Here is a 20,051-nt window from a genome sequence, read left to right as displayed (position 1 = left end):
TTTTCGCCGATGTTTACATGCTGATGTAACACGCATCCTAATTTTATTAATTCTTACATGAATCATAGCAAATCACAGGATGGGCTTAGGGGAAAAAAATAAGTAAAAAATAAAAGCCAGGTGTGCCAGATGAGTCTTTACACATATGTTAGAAAAAGAAATTGATTTTAGAACCTTGAAAAAATGGTCCCAAGGCCGATCACGGGAGCACGCAAATATTTGAACCCACAGCCACTGAGGGGGCTAAACATACGCTTTACTTTAAGCAGTAAAAGCACCTTACCAAATCAGTTCTTCCTGATAGTCTGTTATATTTTTCAGATTATTTCTGGGTTGGTAAATACAGTAAACGTTTCTTATTAAATCTGTTTCCCCGTCATTTTTAGCTCTTCTGGTGTGACAACTCTAGTTTATTTCATTAACATAATGGCAGAATGGACTGTTCTTCCCTAAGTGTTTAACTAAACCTGGCCTAACCGAGCTTATCTGTACCTAATAATTTTAACCTAACCTAACCTAACCTCCAATTGGTAAATTGGGAAACAATATCCACCTTTGAGCATGTTGAGTTTTTTCCACTGTACTGGAAACGATCTTAGGGGAAAGTGAAGATAATAACAGGGAGGAAATTTTTCAGCAAGAAAATGTATTTTGCCAAACTGAAAGTTGTCAGAAAATTACAGGAACAAGCTGGAGGATTATGAATTGAATTGGTAAGGTCTTTCTGCTGCTTCAAGTGTACAATGAAAGACACAAGTATCTTCCCAATGTCTGACGAACATAGCATGGAAAAATCGAACCATTTGAAACACGCACTAATGAAACAGGGTTTTCATTGTATTTCGCTTGGTGTAAATTTTCTTCGGACTGAACTGGGATGATAGTTGTGTCTTTTATTGTACATTTACCAGTAAGTAAATCAATCTAACAGTACTTCTGTTTTGTTTCTGCCAGATTAATCGTGATTTCAGACTATTCGGGCACTTCACACCATATAGTCTGGATAATCGGGCTATCTCTGTATTTCCTTTTGTACCGAGTATCGATTTTTGTATCATTGAGACAGATATTTTCACATTGTGGAATTTGTCCTATATTAACCCCTTAAACGTGGCTGTGTACAGTCAATCCCCCCCGCGTGTCGGGGTTGTATCGCAGTCTGAGTACCTGTAGGAAAATATTCGCCAAAAATCAGAGATTAACCCTAGAACATTATACTTGGTATGGCAGATAGTACTTACATTCAGCTTTCTCCAGAGACAGGTGTTGAGCCTTCGTGGACTACCCAAGGACTTGTGGAGACTTGCAAAGTTGGGTAACCAAATCTTCACTTTCAGACCTCCAGCAACCCGGTTTCCCCTCTACCACAGCCTCATTCTGTCACAGTAAACTTTATACTACAACGTAAAGGTAGTTAGGAATCCGTATTTGTACAATAAGCACTGAAAATAAGGCTAAAATCAACGGAGCGTATGGCCGACATGCACTGTGGCGGCGGTCTTCCCATCACTCAACAAACATTTCCATTTTCACAGCTAAAAACATGTATACTACATTATTTTCAATCATATTACTTCCCAAAAGATCACCACGGCGCGCTTTTTATTCTGCCTTACGTCCGCCACTTCATTCTCGTTCCTGTCGGCCGCTTGCACTGACTGGAAAGAGCTAGAACTCACCATAATCTCACTTTGAAAGCCTGCAATAAACTGACGCTAAACAAGGGCAAACCGTGAGAAAAAAAGCTAGTGTTACAACTGGGGAAACAAGCGTTTCCTAGTAGCACAAACTGCTTGTGAGAGGAGATCGTAGATTTACAGTTCTGAGCGCTCAGAGCGCTGCCATGTATCACAGCCAGGCTGGCCGGGCCGTGGTGGTGGGGGGGGGGGGACGGGGGGAAAACGTGATATTTGGCAACAACTGAGGTCAATAGTACAAAGGTAAAGTATGCTAGTTGTAGCTAGAGGGTGGTGGTACTGATAGACAATACCAGCTGGAGCCTGCTTGCCCGCGGTTATTCAAAATTTACTCAAATCACAAACGCGACGATCCGCCGTTCTGTCCTTTGGGCCGACCGTCGCAAATGCGACGATCCGCGTTTAAGGGGTTAATCACTTTCGTACCATTGAAAAATTCATACTTTGGGTTTTTGTATTTCGAGGACTCACTGTATATATATATACCGTATATAAAACTCTACCCTTGACGTTCGTACATTTCACTTTCTGCACCCACCCATCATCCTCCATCCTCTCCACAAGTCCAAACCATCTCAACCTGCCCCTCCTCATCACAACACCAATACACTCTAGTCCCATCCTTGCTCTCAACTCTTCAGTCACAAACCTAGTCCCCTCAGGCCTTGCATTTAAGGAAGCACTACACATCCATAAAATCATTGTCATTTCTGTATGTTTGAGCCTATGAATATTATCTTCCTTTACTGCCCTGGTCTCACTACTATATAGCATTACACTCCTACGACTTACCAAATACAAAGATGTTTAGCATGGAGGGAGAGCCCTCTCATGTCAGGAAGGGAAACAGCTCTCTGAACTTCCAACCAACTCTTTACCCTAGCCACAGAACTAGTTCCTGCCCCACCTCCAGCACATGACATGTCCCCCAAATAAAAAAACTATTCCACACACTAAAGAGACTCGCTTGTAAGATCAATCCTTCCAAGTCTGACGATCTCTACATTCTCTCCCCTACACACCGCACAAACAAAATCAACTTTATCTCACAGTCTACCTCTAATACCACATCTCTTAATCCCCCACTTATCACAAATACTGCACAAGGTGGCATTACTTTCCACACCCCTGTGGCAAACTGCACATGGTCTCTCTCCCTCTTCGTAACAGAGCTGCCACTAGTGCTAGATATGAATTTCATCCACATTTCCTCTCAAACCCTTGTGTCTCATTCTGTCTCTTAACTTCCTAAATCTTTTCTCCATCTTCCTTTCACTCTCTGCAATGAACATCAAGTCATCAGCATAAAACATCTCCCATGGAAGTCCATTTCTGATGTCACAAGAGAGAGCGTCAGGCACCATAACAAGACTGACTCCTGGTGCATATCAACATTCAAGGAAAACTCATCACTCACATTTCCATTTATTTTCACCTGGGTGCATGCACCTACATGCACAGCCATAACCACTCTAACCAGCCACTCCTCAATCCAAGCTTACTCATTGCCCACAGACAAAATTGTAGGTAGGATAATTACACTGAGAGATAGTATCACGGCAAAAAGGGCAACATGCTTGTTATCATTAGTCTACAATAATTTCAGGTCGATGAGCTACAACAAGCAAAAACTCGTTTGCCAGAAAAGGAAAGGGAGCCAGATTCATCCAAAAAACTGTTGGCAGACTGCTGATGATCCTTTCATCATTAATTTTAAATATTACCCAAAAATCCAAGTTTCACTAAATATTTGTGGCTTAGGTGGTTGGTGCAGGCACACACCATCCATTCACTTGATGTAGTGCTGCTTTGGGTGTCTGCCCTTTCCTTTCTTCTTCCTTCCTTTACTATCTTTCTTTCCTTCGTTGTTTCTTAATCCTTCTGCCTACGGGTGACTCTACACTGAGTGACAAGCCAAATGGTTTCCTGTACATCAGTAAACCATTTACTAGACTGGGTGGTAACCATATAACCAAATTATGGCACCTGGTGGTTTAGTGGGTAATTAAGGCACTCCAATCGGATCGAGTCTGTGTAGGTTTATATCCAAGGGATGGTCGGGGTTTATTGCTCACGTAATGCCACTCAGGGATGAGTGAGGTTGGTCACTCTCATCTTAAATGTCAGAAACAACTGCCTAGCCATGCTCCTCATGGGGCAACATAAGATCTGATGATGGATGGATGGGGGGTGGAAGAAATAAAGAAAAAGAAAAAGAAAAAGAAAAAGAAAAAGGGTGCGGGGGGGGAGGGGCAATTTTCTACTCATTTTCACTAAGCTAAGCAGAACTGTGTGGGACAACTTGTGGCCTCCACAAGTCTCTGTACATCAGTATCTTGCAAGGTTTCATCATGTACAAATACAACATGCTCTGTGCATCTATTCCTTATGTCCCTGCAGACTTATAACCACATATTGTGTACTATTTCACACTGAAAAATCTTCAAAACAAATAACATAAGCAAAAATAATATGTCTCATATTGCAGTCACATAAAAAAAATTTTGTTTCTCATTACAGTATGCTGTTATTCTAAGACCTGTCAGTATGCTGTTACCATTAGAGTTATTCTTCATTATGTTTAATACTGCATAACAAACATTCTGGAACACGTAACACTTAAAAAAATTGAGTATAACAGAAAATAAAGCCAGGAATGAAAAACAATGTAAACAGTGATGAGCAGTGCACAGCCCAGTGAGCACACACAACTCATTCTTAGGATACATAACCACCTCAATCATCTGGCTCCTCAAAGTGCTAATACATACAGTACAGTATTGTATTGTATTATGTTGAATTTTATAAGAAAGCACCAAATAAAAAACTTACCTTACTGCTATAAAACTGTGCGAGTGAGGGGACATCGCAGAATTTGCGTGTGACCACTTCATCAGAGTATGGAAGCAGGTCAGCATGTATTCGGGTAGTTCGGCCAAGACGTAAGAAATCCATTTCATGCTCCTGGCACAATTGCAAATAACTGTTACAAGAATATTACCATCAATAACAAAATCATTCCGTACAAAATACATGGCATGATTTCTCTTGCTTGCATTCCTTGATGCAAAATTGTGTACAACAGAAAATGTTATGGGTAAGTCAAACACACCATCTATAGAATTACAGTAATTAACAGTTTGGATTATGGTGCTTTTTCTACTAAGGGCCACAGTTGCAGATTATGGATGGATGAAGAGAACTCCCAACAATAGGCAATGATGGTAGAATGATGAAGAAGAAGCAACAATTACAGAAAAGAGACTGATGTAATGAATGGAAGAAAGGTGGAGACAGGGAGTTGTTGTTGTTCAACCTGTCATATATGGCCCACCAGACCCAACTACATCCATGGAGTCATTCCATAGATCCCCTTCACCGCTAATGCTGTACAGTACAAGCATCTGCATCTTATGTAATACTGAATGTGCTGTGCACTGCTCCATAATGTGGATCATGTTGTGTGGGTCTATTTTGCAAGCAGGGTATGTGTCATCTGTAATTCCACCCAACCCAAATCTAAGCTGGTAACTGGGGAGGTCTCGGTGGTGTCTCCATCTAAGCTACCCAGGCAAACTCGATTAGCTCTCTTTAATAATACCATTGACAGGTGGGTATCGAGGGAGGGAGAGTGTAGTATATGGATAGTACTCTGATCAAGAAGCTGTACTGTCCTGCACATGAACTTTTGTATGGAAGCACTTCTTCATTTTTAATGCTGGAGTGTGCGGAGGTCGGATATTGTTGAAGAGAGTCTGATAATGTCTGTGCGGTGAATTTTTTGTGTATAGTCAAGTTGTGTGGGTCTTTCACATAACAACTGGGATGTTGTGTTGTGTGATGGCACAGCCTGCCACAGAGAACTCTGTGCCTCTCATGTCATGATATTCTCTAGCAGGGAGGACTTTGGCTTCAAAATGTAAGTGAGCTATGGGAGTGGTATTGGTACAGCCACTGATGGTGCATACAACATTCCCCTGTATGGTGTGCAAGGTGTTGTATTGATGTTAGATAGGACAGGGGCTTGTGTTGGAGAGGCATAGGACACCACTGATCTGACGTACTGTTTGTAGAGTAGGGAAAGTATTTCATTTTGGCTGCCCCAAGTCTGTCTCTGTGCTCCAAGGTGTACCATCCCTTGATGTCTTGTATATGGTCCCTGAAGGTGAATTCAGTGTCAAGTGTCATTCCAAGTATCTTCGTAGAAGGGCTGTGGCACTGGTACACTGTTACATGTGATATTCAGGGTGTAACTGTGCTCATGAGAGCTGCTGGTGATGAGTGTAGTGGTGCATTTGGCTGGAGCCTATTGTCCTCAACCCATGCCTGTAGTGTGCTGAGGCAGTCTTGCTCAGGCTGTGTTTGCAATGTGGTATGTTGTTGTTGTGGTAACGTCATGCATATAAATGTTCAAAAGAGTGGGTGAAAGACTGATGCCCTGTGAAACTCTGTTAGGGAAGTTTCATGTCCATTAAGACTTGGCCTGAAGAGCAAAGCGCTTGTCTACCAGATAAGCAGCTGACATGCCATTATTTGGTACTCTTCTCCATATTTGTGTTGTAGATTTTGGTGATTAGTTTGCATCAGGGGATGGTGTCAAAGATTTTAAGAACATAAATTGTTGTAAGAAGTGCACATTGTGTGGGTTGTACAGAAATAATGATGTTAGATGCGTGCTGTGTGAGGTTGGTTAGTGAGGTGTTTGTGGAATGTACTGCTCTAAAGCCATGTTGTCAAGGAGCATGGGGGACATAAGGAGTGGCTTTGTTAAGAACTAGAGGTTCTGTTACTCTGGGTGGTGTGCTATGTGTTATGGGTCTGCACGGAGTAAGATGCGTGAGGTCCTTGCTTCAGTTACAAATACAGTATTAGCGACTGTTCCATGTTTCCAAATGCTGGGAATGCAACAATTTGTGTATAAACAGCTGCCAATCTTTGTGAGGGCCTGGATGTTGTGTGGTCCTAAATGTTTCTGGTATAGGCTGCTATGTCATCAGGCCTTGTACTTGTAATGATCTAATATTTCTTAACAAAGTTATGTGCCTGTTCTGGAGTGAAGAGGGTTAAGTTGTGGTCAAGTGGAACTGACTGCCTATGTAAAGAAGACTATTTTTCAGACTCAGTGCATGTTGTGTAAGATGATGTGTGTGTAGTCATTCACATGTATGTCTGCTTGTTCTTCGTATGAGAGGATGTGCTGGGTGTTGGAGGTGATAGTAACATGGATCTTAGAGGTTCTTGCTTGTGATTTACTGATACTTTTCAGTACAGTATTCTGCAGGACCAAGAGGGGTCTGTGGAATGGCAAAGTGTTGTTACTTAGGTCTTTCAAGTTTCTGCTATCTTTGTGTTTATTTTGTTGCCAATTACTTTGCATAACTGCTAGCCTTGTGATGATGTCTTGTGTTTATGTAGAAGAGGGGAGTCAAATTGTTTTATGAGGCCAGCAATCTCTGGTGATAAGCCTGGGTTATAGTGTCTTCTGTTGCCTCTAGAGAGTCTAGAGGATACGGTGTTTGTTTGCATTATGTTTGATCATTCAATGTTGGTGCTGGAAGTGTTGTTTGGTGTGCTAAAGCAATGTTCTGTTTCTCTGGTGAACTTTGTTCAGTTTGATCTTTTGTACAGTAGTTTCAATAAGTGGAGTGTATTCCTATGGTGCTATTGATGGAGAGGCCATAAGAAGGGAGTTTAAATTTCATCTGTGAGGTGGTGGTGAGTGCACGTGTTGGTGAACAGAATGTGATGTGTGGGACAGGTAGCTGTGTTAGGAGGATGAGCTGAAGTTTATGCTGCATTGGTATGGTGTGAGAGGTGTCAGGGGAAATTTAAATGTTACAAATCCTGACTTCTTATTTGTGGCCAGATTAGACACTGTGTGACTCTACAGTATTTCTGATGTGCTGTCATTCTGGAAAAAGTGATTGTGTCGTCTGTGTTGTGCCTCTGTAGAGGGTGGATGTGTAGGTGATGAGGCCTCTTCCACGGCCATCAGTTGTCTGTGCAGATGTGTGAGTAGTGACTAAAGTATGGAGTTTTTTGTGGATGTGTGAGCTCATGTTTCTAGCAGGAGTACAATGTGTATGTTCTGTTTGTGAAGAAGCTTTTCAGTCTGTGATATTTTGGTCTGGAGTGACTGAAGTGAATGCTAAAATTATTGTACTCCCGTATCAGTATGCTGGTGATTGTAGAAAATGTACAGTATGTGGAAAACTTATCGTAAAGAAGGTGAGGAACACATCAGAAGGCCAAGTGAGTGACACAGAATGGCTTTAGGAGTGACAGCTGATATATACATAAAATATTTTGAATAAGACAGACAGTGGAAAAGTATGTGAAATGAACTGTAAAGTAATTACTGTACTTGAGGCATTTATAGATTTGACCCTTGTCAAGCCGCAGACCTCATATGAGGAATAATGAAGGTCTGCATAGGCCATGCTGCAAGTGTCATTCATTCATTGCCAGATGCCATGTATCCCAGATGGGGTGGCCAATGGCTTAGAGTTAATTGTTTTACAGGGAGGGGCACTAATCCTCCACCAACCCCACTTGACATGTAGGGATGCCAACAGCATCTGGTGTTCCCAGGCGGTCACCCATCCAAGTACTAACCAGACCCAACGTTACTTATGAGGTACAATTCACACAGACTATAAAACAATGACTAATGGGAGGTAAAATACCATACTGTTACACCATGGGGTTCCGCTGATATGTCAAGAATGATGTGTAGACAAACCAGGTGGCTAATGAAAGGCAGCTAAGGAGTTCTGGGTTCTACTCTTACTAGGCACAGCTGAGATACACTTGCAAAACACTGTGGTTTTTCTCTCTCATCCTACCTCACTCACTGCCTGTTTGCAGACTGACTGACTCTGACTTACCGAGTCTATGGCTGGCTACACCGTCTTTCACTGATTAGTTTTCACTTTCCAACTCACTAACTCTGTCACTGTCTCTCTCGGTCACTGTCCATCAATGACTCACTGACTGTTCGCTGAATGTCTCACTATTCACTGACTGTCTATTACTGACTCTCTGTCTCTCACAGACTAGGCATGCACTACCTCGATGTCACTCACTGGCTCACTGACTAAATTGAACTCTCACTGGCCGCCACATGTTGACTCACTCTGTCTGTTACACTTGGCTAACTGTCAGCATCCAACCAGTACAGCCCAGATTATTCTCGAGCCAAGGAAAGAACACTCATTTTCTCATGTAATACTGCATGTAAAATAACAGTACACAATAACAATAATGACAAGAACTAATTCCTAAGGTAAGAATGAAAGTTAACAAAACAGACATACCAAAATCACCAGGATGTTTCTAACATCTCCATATATAAAACACTAATCTAATCCCACCAGCACAATACGAATAATCAGCATGGCAGGAGCAAGAAAATGCATACAAAAAAGGTAAACAGAGAAACTGTGGAAGATTCTGCATATGTACGAGTGTGGATGGAAAGCTACTAAATGCTGTTAGGATTTCACAGTGGGTATGAAGCCTGTGTGAGGTAGGTGGATGTCTACACTGTTGGTTTAATATCAGTGGTGGAATCAAACTACAGTAGGTTCAAATACTTGTCCCATATATACATATATATACAGTAATCACTCTAATATCCGGATGCCCAATAAACGAACATCCCCACTACCCGGACCTTATTGTCCTGGGATCCAACATTCCCAAAATGGTCCGGAAACCCCCCCCCCAAAAAAAAAAAAAAAAAAAAAAAAATATGTTTTTTTTTTTTTTTTTTTTTTTTTTATTTTTGCCGTCCGTAATTTGAACTTGCCGCGCGCGCCGCGGGAGAGCATTGTTTTGGTTCGTCATTCCTCCGACGTCCGATAGAGCGCCGCTGCATCCTCCCCACTTCCCGCCTGTCTCTCACCGCGACTGGACCTACGCTCTTTGTAATGGCTGCCCACGTGCTCGCTTTTGTGGTGGTGCCGTACTTGCTGCAAGGCCTCCTGCTGCTCTCGGCCCTCCTCTTAGTGTGTGTGATGATGGCCCCGCCACCTGAGAAAAGGAAGAGAGTGGTGTTGATTCTGGAAAAGAAGAGGGAGATATTGGAGAAAGTTGATGCGGGTCGGTCTTCTTCACGCATTCTCCGCGAGTTTAACCTGGCCCGGTCAACTTTGTTCGATATCAAACGTTCCTGAGACAAACTCATGCAGTACACGGCTGACTTCTCGTCGAGAAGCAAACGCAACGTGGAAAGGAAGGTTATGTTTACCCCCAAGTTTGCAGAAATCGACCGATCCACGTTGATTTGGTATCGACAGCAACGTGCAGCTGGTGTGATGGTACGTGGAACGGAGCTGAAGGCTGCTGCTGAGAAGTTTGCAAGGCTTCACGACGCCCTAGACTTCAAGGCATCCGAGGGTTGGCTCTTCGCGTTCAAGTTGCTACATGGCCTTACTAACTGTAAAGCACATGGCGAAGCATTGGACGCTAACGAGGATGGAGTTGACGAGTTTCGGCACAAGGTGAAAGGCTTGATCGACAGGGAGGGCCTCACTCTCGGTCAAGTCTATAACGCAGACGAAACTGGTCTATTCTATCGCTCGCTGCCAATGAACACTCTAGCCGATGAGACGGAGAAGCGTGTACCTGGCCGCAAGCTTTCTAAGGAACGGATATCTGCTTTGTGTTGTGCCAGTGCTAACGGCATGCACCGGCTTAAGCCCGTTGTTGTTGGCCGTGCAAAGCAGCCTCGGTGCCTTCATGGGGTGATGGATGTCCTTCCTGTCGTATGGTACCATTCTTTGAAAGCATGGTTCACAGCTATGATTTTCAAAGACTGGTTTCACCGTCACTTTGTCAAGGAGGTCATCCAGTACCAGACGAAGACACTGGGAATCCCTCGCGACCAGGTAAAGGCTCTCCTTCTGCTCGACAATGCCCCTGCCCACCCGTGCGACAAGGACTTGGTTGCTGAGAATGGCCATATTAGGTGCATGTTTCTGCCACCTAATACGACTGCTCTCATTCAACCCATGGACCAAGGAGTGATCGTGGCAACAAAGCGCCTGTACCGTCGGAAGTTCCTGGACGAGGTGATGGTTGTTCTCGAGGATGAGGACGAGCGCAGGGAAGGACGTGACACTCGAGGCAAGCGGACTTTGGAAAACCTTCGCCGCTACAACATCAAGTCTGCGCTGTACAACTGGGCTAGTGCATGGAAGGAAGTCCCTGTGAAAACTCTTGAAAATGGTTGGTCTCGTCTGCTTCTCGGAACAGATGTGGAGTACGATTTTCTGGGCTTTGACGTGGATGACTTCCATGCACGGCTACGTATGCACGGCGACGTTGTTGATGTGGACGATGTACATGAGTGGTTGGACGACGACGAGGGCGATCCTGGGTATCAGACGTTGTCTGATATCGAGATCGCGTCTTCGGTTGCTGGTGTCAGTCCCGAACTTGAAGATTCCGACGACGAAGGCGACGATGATGCGGACTCCTCTCAGCAGGACACTACTCCAGCCATCCCCAAGCTGAGCGCACTCCGGGAACATCTAGAGTTCGTCCTAGACTACCTGGAACACCCGGACTGCGACAGGGAGATGGGGCCCTTGGGACTCGTGGAGGAAGTGCGTGCTTTCCGGCAGCGCATCATCAATCGCCAGAATCGTCAGTCCTTGCGTCAATCAACGATTGACAGTTTTTTCAGGCCCGTGACCCCCGCTGTGCCAAGCCCTGGCTCCACTCCGTTGCCTCCCCAAGACAGGCCCTCATGCTCCGAGCCACAGCCCAGCACATCAGCTACAGTGGAGTCACCGCTCGATGTGAGTTTGCGGCTTTCGTCAGAGTCTTCTGTAGTTGGTACGCCATCACCACGACCCAGCGATGCACCCCTTGGTCGCCTGCCAGTGATACTCTCGGACTCTGACAGTGAATAAACAGCAAGAACTTCTCCACTAGACCACACGGGAATTTTGAGTGTTGTGCAGTGAAAAAAACGGTGTGTTGTGTTAAGGTTTTCGAAATGAGAGAAAAGACTCAGTGGAAACAAAATTTAACGTAACTAACCTTCTTTGTTTTGGCTTTGGAAAATAAAAAAAAATTGGGAAAAGTTAATGTGCAACACGAAATTAAAATGGAACATTATTTGGACTAAAGTGAACACTGTGAAGAGAACAGACTTCTGTGTGTTATTGACTAAGTTCAGTGCAAGACTTCAGGAAGAGTGTACTGCAAGTGCTTCAGGAAATCGTTCTTACTGTCAGAGTCCGAGAGGAGGCGGTTATTCATCGAGGTGGCCAGGGACTTGCTGTAAGTAGCCAGAATGTTTCATATTGTACTTTTTTCCATACTATACTTACCAGAATGTTTCATACTGTACTTTTTTCCATACTATACTTACCTCATGCATGTGCAGTAGGAATGTGTTTTTCAGAGTTAGGCTAGGTTAGGGTCCATAAGTACCAGAATGTTTATTAATGTATGAACATACTTCTAAACACTCATTTTATGTTTCTTTTGCATTTATTTCAGTCATTTATGTGCCTTATTGGTGTGATTTGGGTCTTAAATAGGTGCTATGCATGTCCAGAGGGAGTTTTATAGGTGTTTCTCTGAGTTAGGGTCCATAAGTACAAGTCCATAAGCTGGGGCCCAATATCCGGACGAAACCAATAACCGAACCTACCGATGGCTCTATTGATCCAGATATTGGAGAGATTACTTTATATATATATAATATATATATATATATATATATATATATATATATATATATATATATGCTGTTGGCATCCCTACGTGTCAAGTGGGGTTGGTGGAGGATTAGTGCCCCTCCCTGTAAAACAATTACGAGGTAACTCTAAGCCCTTGGCCACCCCGTTCGGGATACATGGCGTCTGGCAATGAATGAATGAATGATGATGTATTATATATATATATATATTTTATATATATATATATAATATGGAGTGTGTGGTGAAATGCTGAAGTATGGGGGAGAGATAGTAGTGGAATGGATGCGGAAAATGTGCAGATTGGCCTGGGAGGAAGATAGAGTCCCGGAGGATTGGAAGTCAGGTATAATTATTCCCTTGTACAAAGGAAAAGGGAAAAAAGAAGTGTGTGGTAATCACAGAGTCATCTGTCTTCTTAGTACTGTATAATAGGAAAAGTGTATGGTAGGATACTTATTGGCAGAGTTAGAGAAAGAACAGAGGAATTAGTTGGAGAAGAACAGGGAGGCTTTAGGAAGGGAAGATGTTGTGTAGATCAGATATTCATTCTTAGATCTTTAGTGGAAAAGTTTCTAGAAAAGGGAAAGAGGTTGTATGCGGCTTTCATGGATTTGGAGAAAGCATATGACAGGGTGGATAGACAAGGATTGTGGAAAGTATTAAGAATATATGAAGTAGATGGGAAGTTGTTGAATACTGTGAAGAGTATGTATGATGGTGCTAAGGCTGCAGTGCGTGTGGATGGTGAACTGAGTGAATTTTTCTCTTTGAAGGTTGGGTTGAAACAGGGATGTGTCATGTCTCCATGGTTGTTCAGTCCGTATATGGATGGGGTTAGACAAGAGATACAAGGTAGGGCAATGGATGTTGAAACGGCCCTAGTGAGAAAGGGCAGTGTTTGGAAACTCCCTGTACTGTCGTTTGCACATGATACTTTGTTGTTAAGTGAAGACGAAGGGGAGCTGCAAAGCCTGGTGGTTGTCTGGGTGAGTGTGTAAGAAACGGAATCTAAAGGTGAATGTAGGGAAGAGTAAAGTTATGGTCTTTGAGAGAAGTAAAGTCAGTGAATGTACAGTGAGGTTGGATGAGGAGGAAATGGCAAATGTAATGTGAGTGCATTTAAGTACTTGGGTAGTGTGATGAGTAAGGATGGAAGTTTAGAGGGTGAATTGCTTGAAAGGGTACAACAACAAAGAAAGGTTGCTGGTTCCTTGAAAGCAGCAATACGAAGCAGAGAAGTGAGCATGGAAGTGAACTAGCCGCTACATGACAGTATTGTGATACCAACTCTAACGTATGGAAGTGAAGCTTGGACCTTGCTGGAGGGACAGAAGTCAAAAGTGAGAGCAGTGGAAATGAGTTATTTGAGAGGAGCATGTGGAGTTACATGGAAAGACAGACTGACAAATGAGGAAGTGAATGAGTGTTGTGGTGTGGATGTGAATATGATAGGAAGCATTAGAGAAATACACTGAGGTGGTTTGGCCATGTGGAGAGGATGGAAAGTGTATGTGAGTGAGGTGGAAGGGGGAGAGAGGGAGAAGGAGGCCAAGGATGAGATGGAAGGATGGAGTGGAGAGTATATGAGAGAGGGGTGTGTGAGCTGGGAGCAGGGCAATGAAATGGCGGGGGACAAGGCGACATGGAGGCGATTTGTTTGTAGCCACCCCTAACGGCATTAAGGCGTCTGGCAATACAGTAATCCCCGTATTATCTGGACGCCCAATTTCTGGACAGCCCCAATTACCGGACATTTTTGTCCCGGGATCCAGTATTCCCAAAATGGGCCAAAAACCATAAAAAATTTGAAAAAAATCTGACTTTTTCCCGCCCGTAATTTGAACTTGGCTCGTGCAGCGTGGGCCAGCTGTGTTTTGGTGCGTCGTTCCGCCGACGTCCATTAGAGTACTCCTGCATCCACCCCACTTACCGCCTGTCTCTCGTTGTGTGTGCACGCTCGTCGTCATGGCCGCCCACGTGCTCGCTTTTGTGGTGGTGTCTTACCTGCTGCTCTTGTGCCTCTTCTTCATGTGTGTGATGATGGCCCCGCCGCCTGAGAAGAGGAAGAGAGTGGTATTGACTCTGGAGAAGAAACGGGAGATATTGGAGAAATTAGATGCGGGGTGGTCTTCTTCCCGCATCCTCCGCGAGTTCAACCTGGCCCGATCTACTCTGTTTGATATTAAGAGATCCCGAGACAAACTCATGCAGTACACGGCCAACTTCTCGTCGAGAAGCAAACGCAACGTGGAGAGGAAGGTGAGGTTTACTCCCAAGTTTGCTGGAGTCGACTGCTCCACGTTGATTTGGTATCGACAGCAATGTGCTGCTGGTGTGATGGTACGTGGTACGGAGCTGAAGGCTGCTGCTGAGAAGTTCGCCAGGCTTCACGATGCCCTAGACTTCAAGGCATCCAAGGGTTGGCTCTTCGCGTTCATGTTACGGCATGGCCTTACCAACCGTAAAGCTCATGGCGAAACTTTGGACGCTAACGAGGATGGAGTTGGCGAGTTTTGGCACAAGGTGAAGGGCTTGATCGACAGGGAGGGCCTCACTCTCGGTCAAGTCTACAACGCTGACGAAACTGGTTTATTCTATCGCTCTTTGCCAACAAACACTCTAGCCGAGGAGACGGAGAAGCGTGTACCTGGCCGCAAGCTCTCCAAGGAACAGATATCTGCTTTGTGTTGTGCCAATGCTAACGGCATGCACCGACTTAAGCCCGTTATTGTTGGCCATGCAAAGCAGTCTCGGTGTCTTCATGGGGTGATGGATGTCCTTCCTGTCATCTGGTACCATTCTTTGAAGGCATGGTTTACAGCCCAGATCTTCAAAGACTGGTTCCACCGCCATTTCATCAAGGAGGTCATACATTACCAGACGGAGACACTGGGAATCCCACGCGACCAGGTAAAGGCCCTCCTTCTCCTTCTCGACAATGCACCTGCCCACCCGCGCGACAAGGACTTGGTTGCTGAGAATGGCCGGATTAGGTGCATGTTTCTGCCACCTAATACGACTGCTCTCATCCAACCAATGGACCAAGGAGTGATCGTGGCAACGAAGAGGCTGTACCGACGGAAGTTCCTGGACGAGGTGATGGTTGTTCTCGAGGACGAGGACAAACACAGGGAGGGACGGGACACGCGAGGCCAGTGGACTTTGGAAAACCTTCACTGCTACAACATCAAGTCTGCAATCTACAACTGGGCCAGTGCATGGAAGGAAATCCCTGTCAAGACTCTAGTAAATGGATGGTCTCGTCTGCTTCTCGGAACGGATGTGGAGTACGATTTCCTAGGTTTTGATGTGGATGACTTCCATGTACGTCTACATACGCATGCGACGATGTTGATGTGGACGATGTGCGTGAGTGGTTGGATGACGACGAGGGCGATCCTGGGTATCAGACCTTCTCTAATATCGAGATCGCATCTTCAGTTGCAGGTGTCAGTACCCAGCTTGAAGATAACGACGAGGACGGCGACAATGATGCGGACTCCTCTCAGCACGACACAACTCCAGCCATCCCCAAGTTGAGCGCACTCCGGGAACACCTAGAGTTCGTTCTCGACTACCTGGAACACCCGGACTGCGACAGGGAGATGGGGTCCTTGGGACTTGTGGAGGAAGTGCGTGCTTTCAGGCAGCGCATCATCAATCGTCAGAATCGTCGTTCCTTGCGTCAATCAAAGATTGACAGTTTTTTCAGGCCCATGACCCCCGCTGTGCTCAGCCCTGGCTCCACTCCGTTGCCTCCCCAAGACAGGCCCTCATGCTCCGAGCCACAGCCCAGCACATCAGCCACGGTGGAGTCACCGCTCGACGTGAGTTTGCATCTGTCTTCAGAGTCGTCTGCAGTGGGTACGCCATCACCACGACCCAGCGACGCACCCCTAGGTCACCTGCCAGTGATACTCTCGGACTCTGACAGTGAACAGATGCCATGAACTTCTCCACTAGACCACATGGGAATTTACAGTGTTGTGCAATGAAAAAAACAGTGCATTGTGTTAAGGATTTACAATTGTGAGTGAAAAGACAATTTCTGAACTAAATTTAACGTAAATAGACGTGTGTTTTTGCTTTTGAAAATGGTTATAAGAGTGGAAAAAGTTAAAGTGCAGAGTGCAACACTTATTAAGTTACAATGGAGCATAAGTTAGACAAGAGTGTGCACTGTGAAGAGAATGGACTTCTCAGTGTGAATGACTAAGTTCAGTGCAAGACTTCATGAACAGCGTACTGCAAGTGCTTCAGGAAATCCTTCTTACTGTCAGAGTCCGAGAGGAGGCAGTTATTCATCAAGATGGCCATGGACTTGCTGTAAGTATGCAGGATGTTTCATACTGTACTCTACTGTATTTTCCATAATATACTTACCTCAAACACCTCATTTCAGTCTTTTATGTCCCTTATTGGTGTCAATATGCTGTGTCTTAGGTGCTATGCATGTGCAGTAGGAAGGTGTTTTTCTGAGTTAGGCTAGGTTAGGGTCCATAACTACCAGTCCAGGAGCCAGGGCCTTGTAAGTACCCAGAATGTTGAATATTGCATGAACTTATCTCAAAAACCTCATTTTATGTTTCTTTTGCATTTATTTCAGTCTTTAATGTCCCTTATTGGTGTGATCTGGGTCTTAAATAGGTGCTATGCATGTCCAGAGGGAGTTGTATAGGTGTTTTTCTGAGTTAGGGTCCATAAGCTGGGGCCCAATATCCAGACAGGACCACTATCCAGACCTGCCTATGGCTCTATTACGTCGGATATTGGAGGGATTACTGTATACACTTGATGACAGTACAGCAATACAATGCAGAACCACAGTTACTTAACCACAACTATAGTTCATAAAGTTTACAGGGGTTGTGGGCAAAAAATCATGATTTTAGGTAATTAGGTTTGGAGGCCCCGGAACCAAACTAATTTTTCCCATAAGAAGTTCAGTTTAAATTTCGATGATTCGAATTTCGCGGTGATTTTTAGGTACATATGTCCATCAAAATTTGAAATTTCACTGTATCTCTCTCTCTCTCCTGTACACATATACATACATAATGCATAGTGATCCCTTGATTATCATATATAATTTGTACTGAGCATGGTGCATGATACTGAAACTGTGCGATAATGAAAGCACAGAACCTGTGGGATTTATCCAAACAGGTACCACACATCCCAAGTGCAAGCCCAAATTTTTGTTTTTACAGTAAACCCTCACGTTATATGACCTTGACTGGCTGGATACTGGAGTGAACAGGCTCTATGAAGGCCACCATACTTCCATTAGATCTAACGAACAATGCCCATTAAATGGCTCACAGCATGTTTCCTAACTATTTTACTCCAACCTGGCCTGAAATTACCCTTTCCTTGGGACTGGTGATTTGTAATAGCAGACTATAGTAATACAGTACAGTGATCCTATGATTATCACTTACTTGGTTATAGCAGTTTTCATTATATTTGTTAGATGAAACTTTGCACTCCTGCTGCTATCGTGCATTTTTCGACTAAAAAACATTGCTATCATACACCTGAGCTGGTTTTTGCTGACAATGATGGTGCAAAATCTGTTGTTTCTGACGGCTTTGAGGGATTAAAAAATGAGGCTCTACTCAAGGAGTTAATCCCAGATGGTGGAGACCACTCCACCCACCGGCCTCAGAACCCCTTTTCTTAAGCCCATCTTTGGGTCTCTGAATGGTATGTGTTTCTTTCTTATTGAGCCCTTTTCATCATTTTCTGTTAGCCTAATCATACCTGATACTTGCCATAACAGTATGTATGTATTTAGTGGGTCTGAATTGTTGTAACGAGAAAATTTGAGTTTGGGAGTGGTGTGCCCAATACCAGTCAGAATAAATTCCATAGGTTTCTTGCTTTCTTAGCACAGAGGAGAGCCCATTCAACAGTAGGAGAGGAAACAGCTCTCAGAATTTCCTCCAACTACACCTTACCCTAGACACAGAAGTAGCTCCACCCACACTTACAGCACATAACATGTCCCCCTAGAAACAAAACTCCTCCACACATTGAAGTGACTCTACAGCGATCAAGATCAATTCTTTCACATCTGACAACCTTTACATGCTCTCCCCGACACAACGTACATGAAATCACCATACTTTGGAACAGTACAAAATAAGATTGAGGATTCACTTCACGAGTCACGTGTCTGTTTGTTTGCCTATCAATCCTTAAATCAAAATTATATTTACAAGCCATGTTCTAAAACAGTCCATAACAAGTAGTGTACCTTTTCAGTAGGTTGGTGGTGATTGCATAGTTTTGTGCCAGTTCCCAAGAGTGCAAACACCACTAACATTGACAAGGAAAAAAGGCAACAGTTTCTTCATGCATAAAGGATGTATATGAATGGGTTCAGCATCAAAACAATGACAATATCTGAGATTCACTTACCTTAAGTTTGAGTAAAATATTGTCAACAGCTGAATGTGTGTAGCTGGTAATCAGAACCGAAAGGCCGAGAGCTACCATCAGCCGCACCAACGCCACAATGGTTGACGTTTTACCTGGTTCACATAAAATACCAAACTTACTACAGTAACAAGTATTTTCATATGAAATACAGTTAAAACAATTTCAACACAGGAACACCATTTACTCAGCAAGCTACTGCTTACTTTTTAAGAGGTCAGGATATGAAGAGAAAGGATAGGGCTGAAACAACTCAGACTACCATTACTTCTGAATATCACTGATTCCCAAATTTTTAACCAAATTTAACTTTCAATTTTTACAAATGCACTTAATCACAAAATCAAATACATGTTTGTACTTGTTAATTTAATACGTGAACTACGGTGGGTGATAACCATATAACAGTATAATGGCGCCCGGTGGTTTGGTGGGTAATTAAGGTGCTCCAATCGGATAGAGCCGGTGCAGGTTTATATCCAAGAGATGGTTGGGGTTTATTGCTAAAGTAATGCAACTCAAGGATGAGTGAGGCTGGTCACGCTCATCTTTAATGTCAGGACCAACTTGCCTAGCCCCAAACTCCTACGCTCCTCACGGGGCGGCATTGAACTAGATGATGGATGGATAATCTTTTTTACTGAACCATAACCCTCACATCATGAAATTTGCACTTAAAATGCGAGTTTTTAAAAACACATCTACCTCATTAAACAACAAATAACTACACACAGTTCTTTTTATGATCACACATTGGAGCAACACACATGCAACTGAAAAATGCTCATCCAAATTTGCATAATCTTACTCACCAGTTCCTGGATATCCCTTTATAAGACTGAAACTTTCTGCCATAAGAGTTTTGAACACAGCCCGCTGCTGTGTTCTATTTAGGCTCTTGAGGATGTGTCGCCCTCTAGCTATCACATCAGGAGGCAGACCCTTCTTGAAATTAGGTGGCTCCCTGTTATTAATAAGGGGTAAAAATTTCAGGACATATTACAGATATGCAAAAACTATCAATCCAATTACTTTTAGTATGCAACAAATACTGAATCTTTATTTGAATACATGGTATATTCATACATGCGTGATGAGCATTTGAACAAAGAAGCAAGTAAAATGGCATCAAAATGAACATGTCATAACCGAGTATTGTAGAGAAGTCTTAGTATCAATCAAATTGCATTTGTGA

General features: G+C 43.7%; 1 protein-coding gene across 1 annotated transcript in view; it reads right to left on the bottom strand.

Moving 5' to 3' along the window:
• Dna2 (DNA replication helicase/nuclease 2) overlaps nucleotides 1–20,051 on the bottom strand; it is a 193,535-nt gene that overhangs the window by 33,280 nt on the left and 140,204 nt on the right. Inside the window, exons 18-20 of the mRNA XM_080267024.1 lie at nucleotides 19,669–19,820; nucleotides 18,839–18,951; nucleotides 4,530–4,661 (exon numbers count right to left, since the gene is read on the bottom strand). Of these exons, the coding sequence (XP_080123150.1) occupies nucleotides 4,530–4,661; nucleotides 18,839–18,951; nucleotides 19,669–19,820 (397 nt within the window). The remainder of the gene's footprint in view (nucleotides 1–4,529; nucleotides 4,662–18,838; nucleotides 18,952–19,668; nucleotides 19,821–20,051) is intronic.

The sequence above is a fragment of the Coenobita brevimanus genome, chromosome 23 (assembly GCF_032717465.1).
Source record: "Coenobita brevimanus isolate Jiangsu-jjx chromosome 23, ASM3271746v2, whole genome shotgun sequence".
NCBI classification, from domain to species: domain Eukaryota; kingdom Metazoa; phylum Arthropoda; class Malacostraca; order Decapoda; family Coenobitidae; genus Coenobita; species Coenobita brevimanus.
Note: the sequence above shows the minus strand (reverse complement) of the source record. Positions and strands in the feature narration are given on the sequence as shown.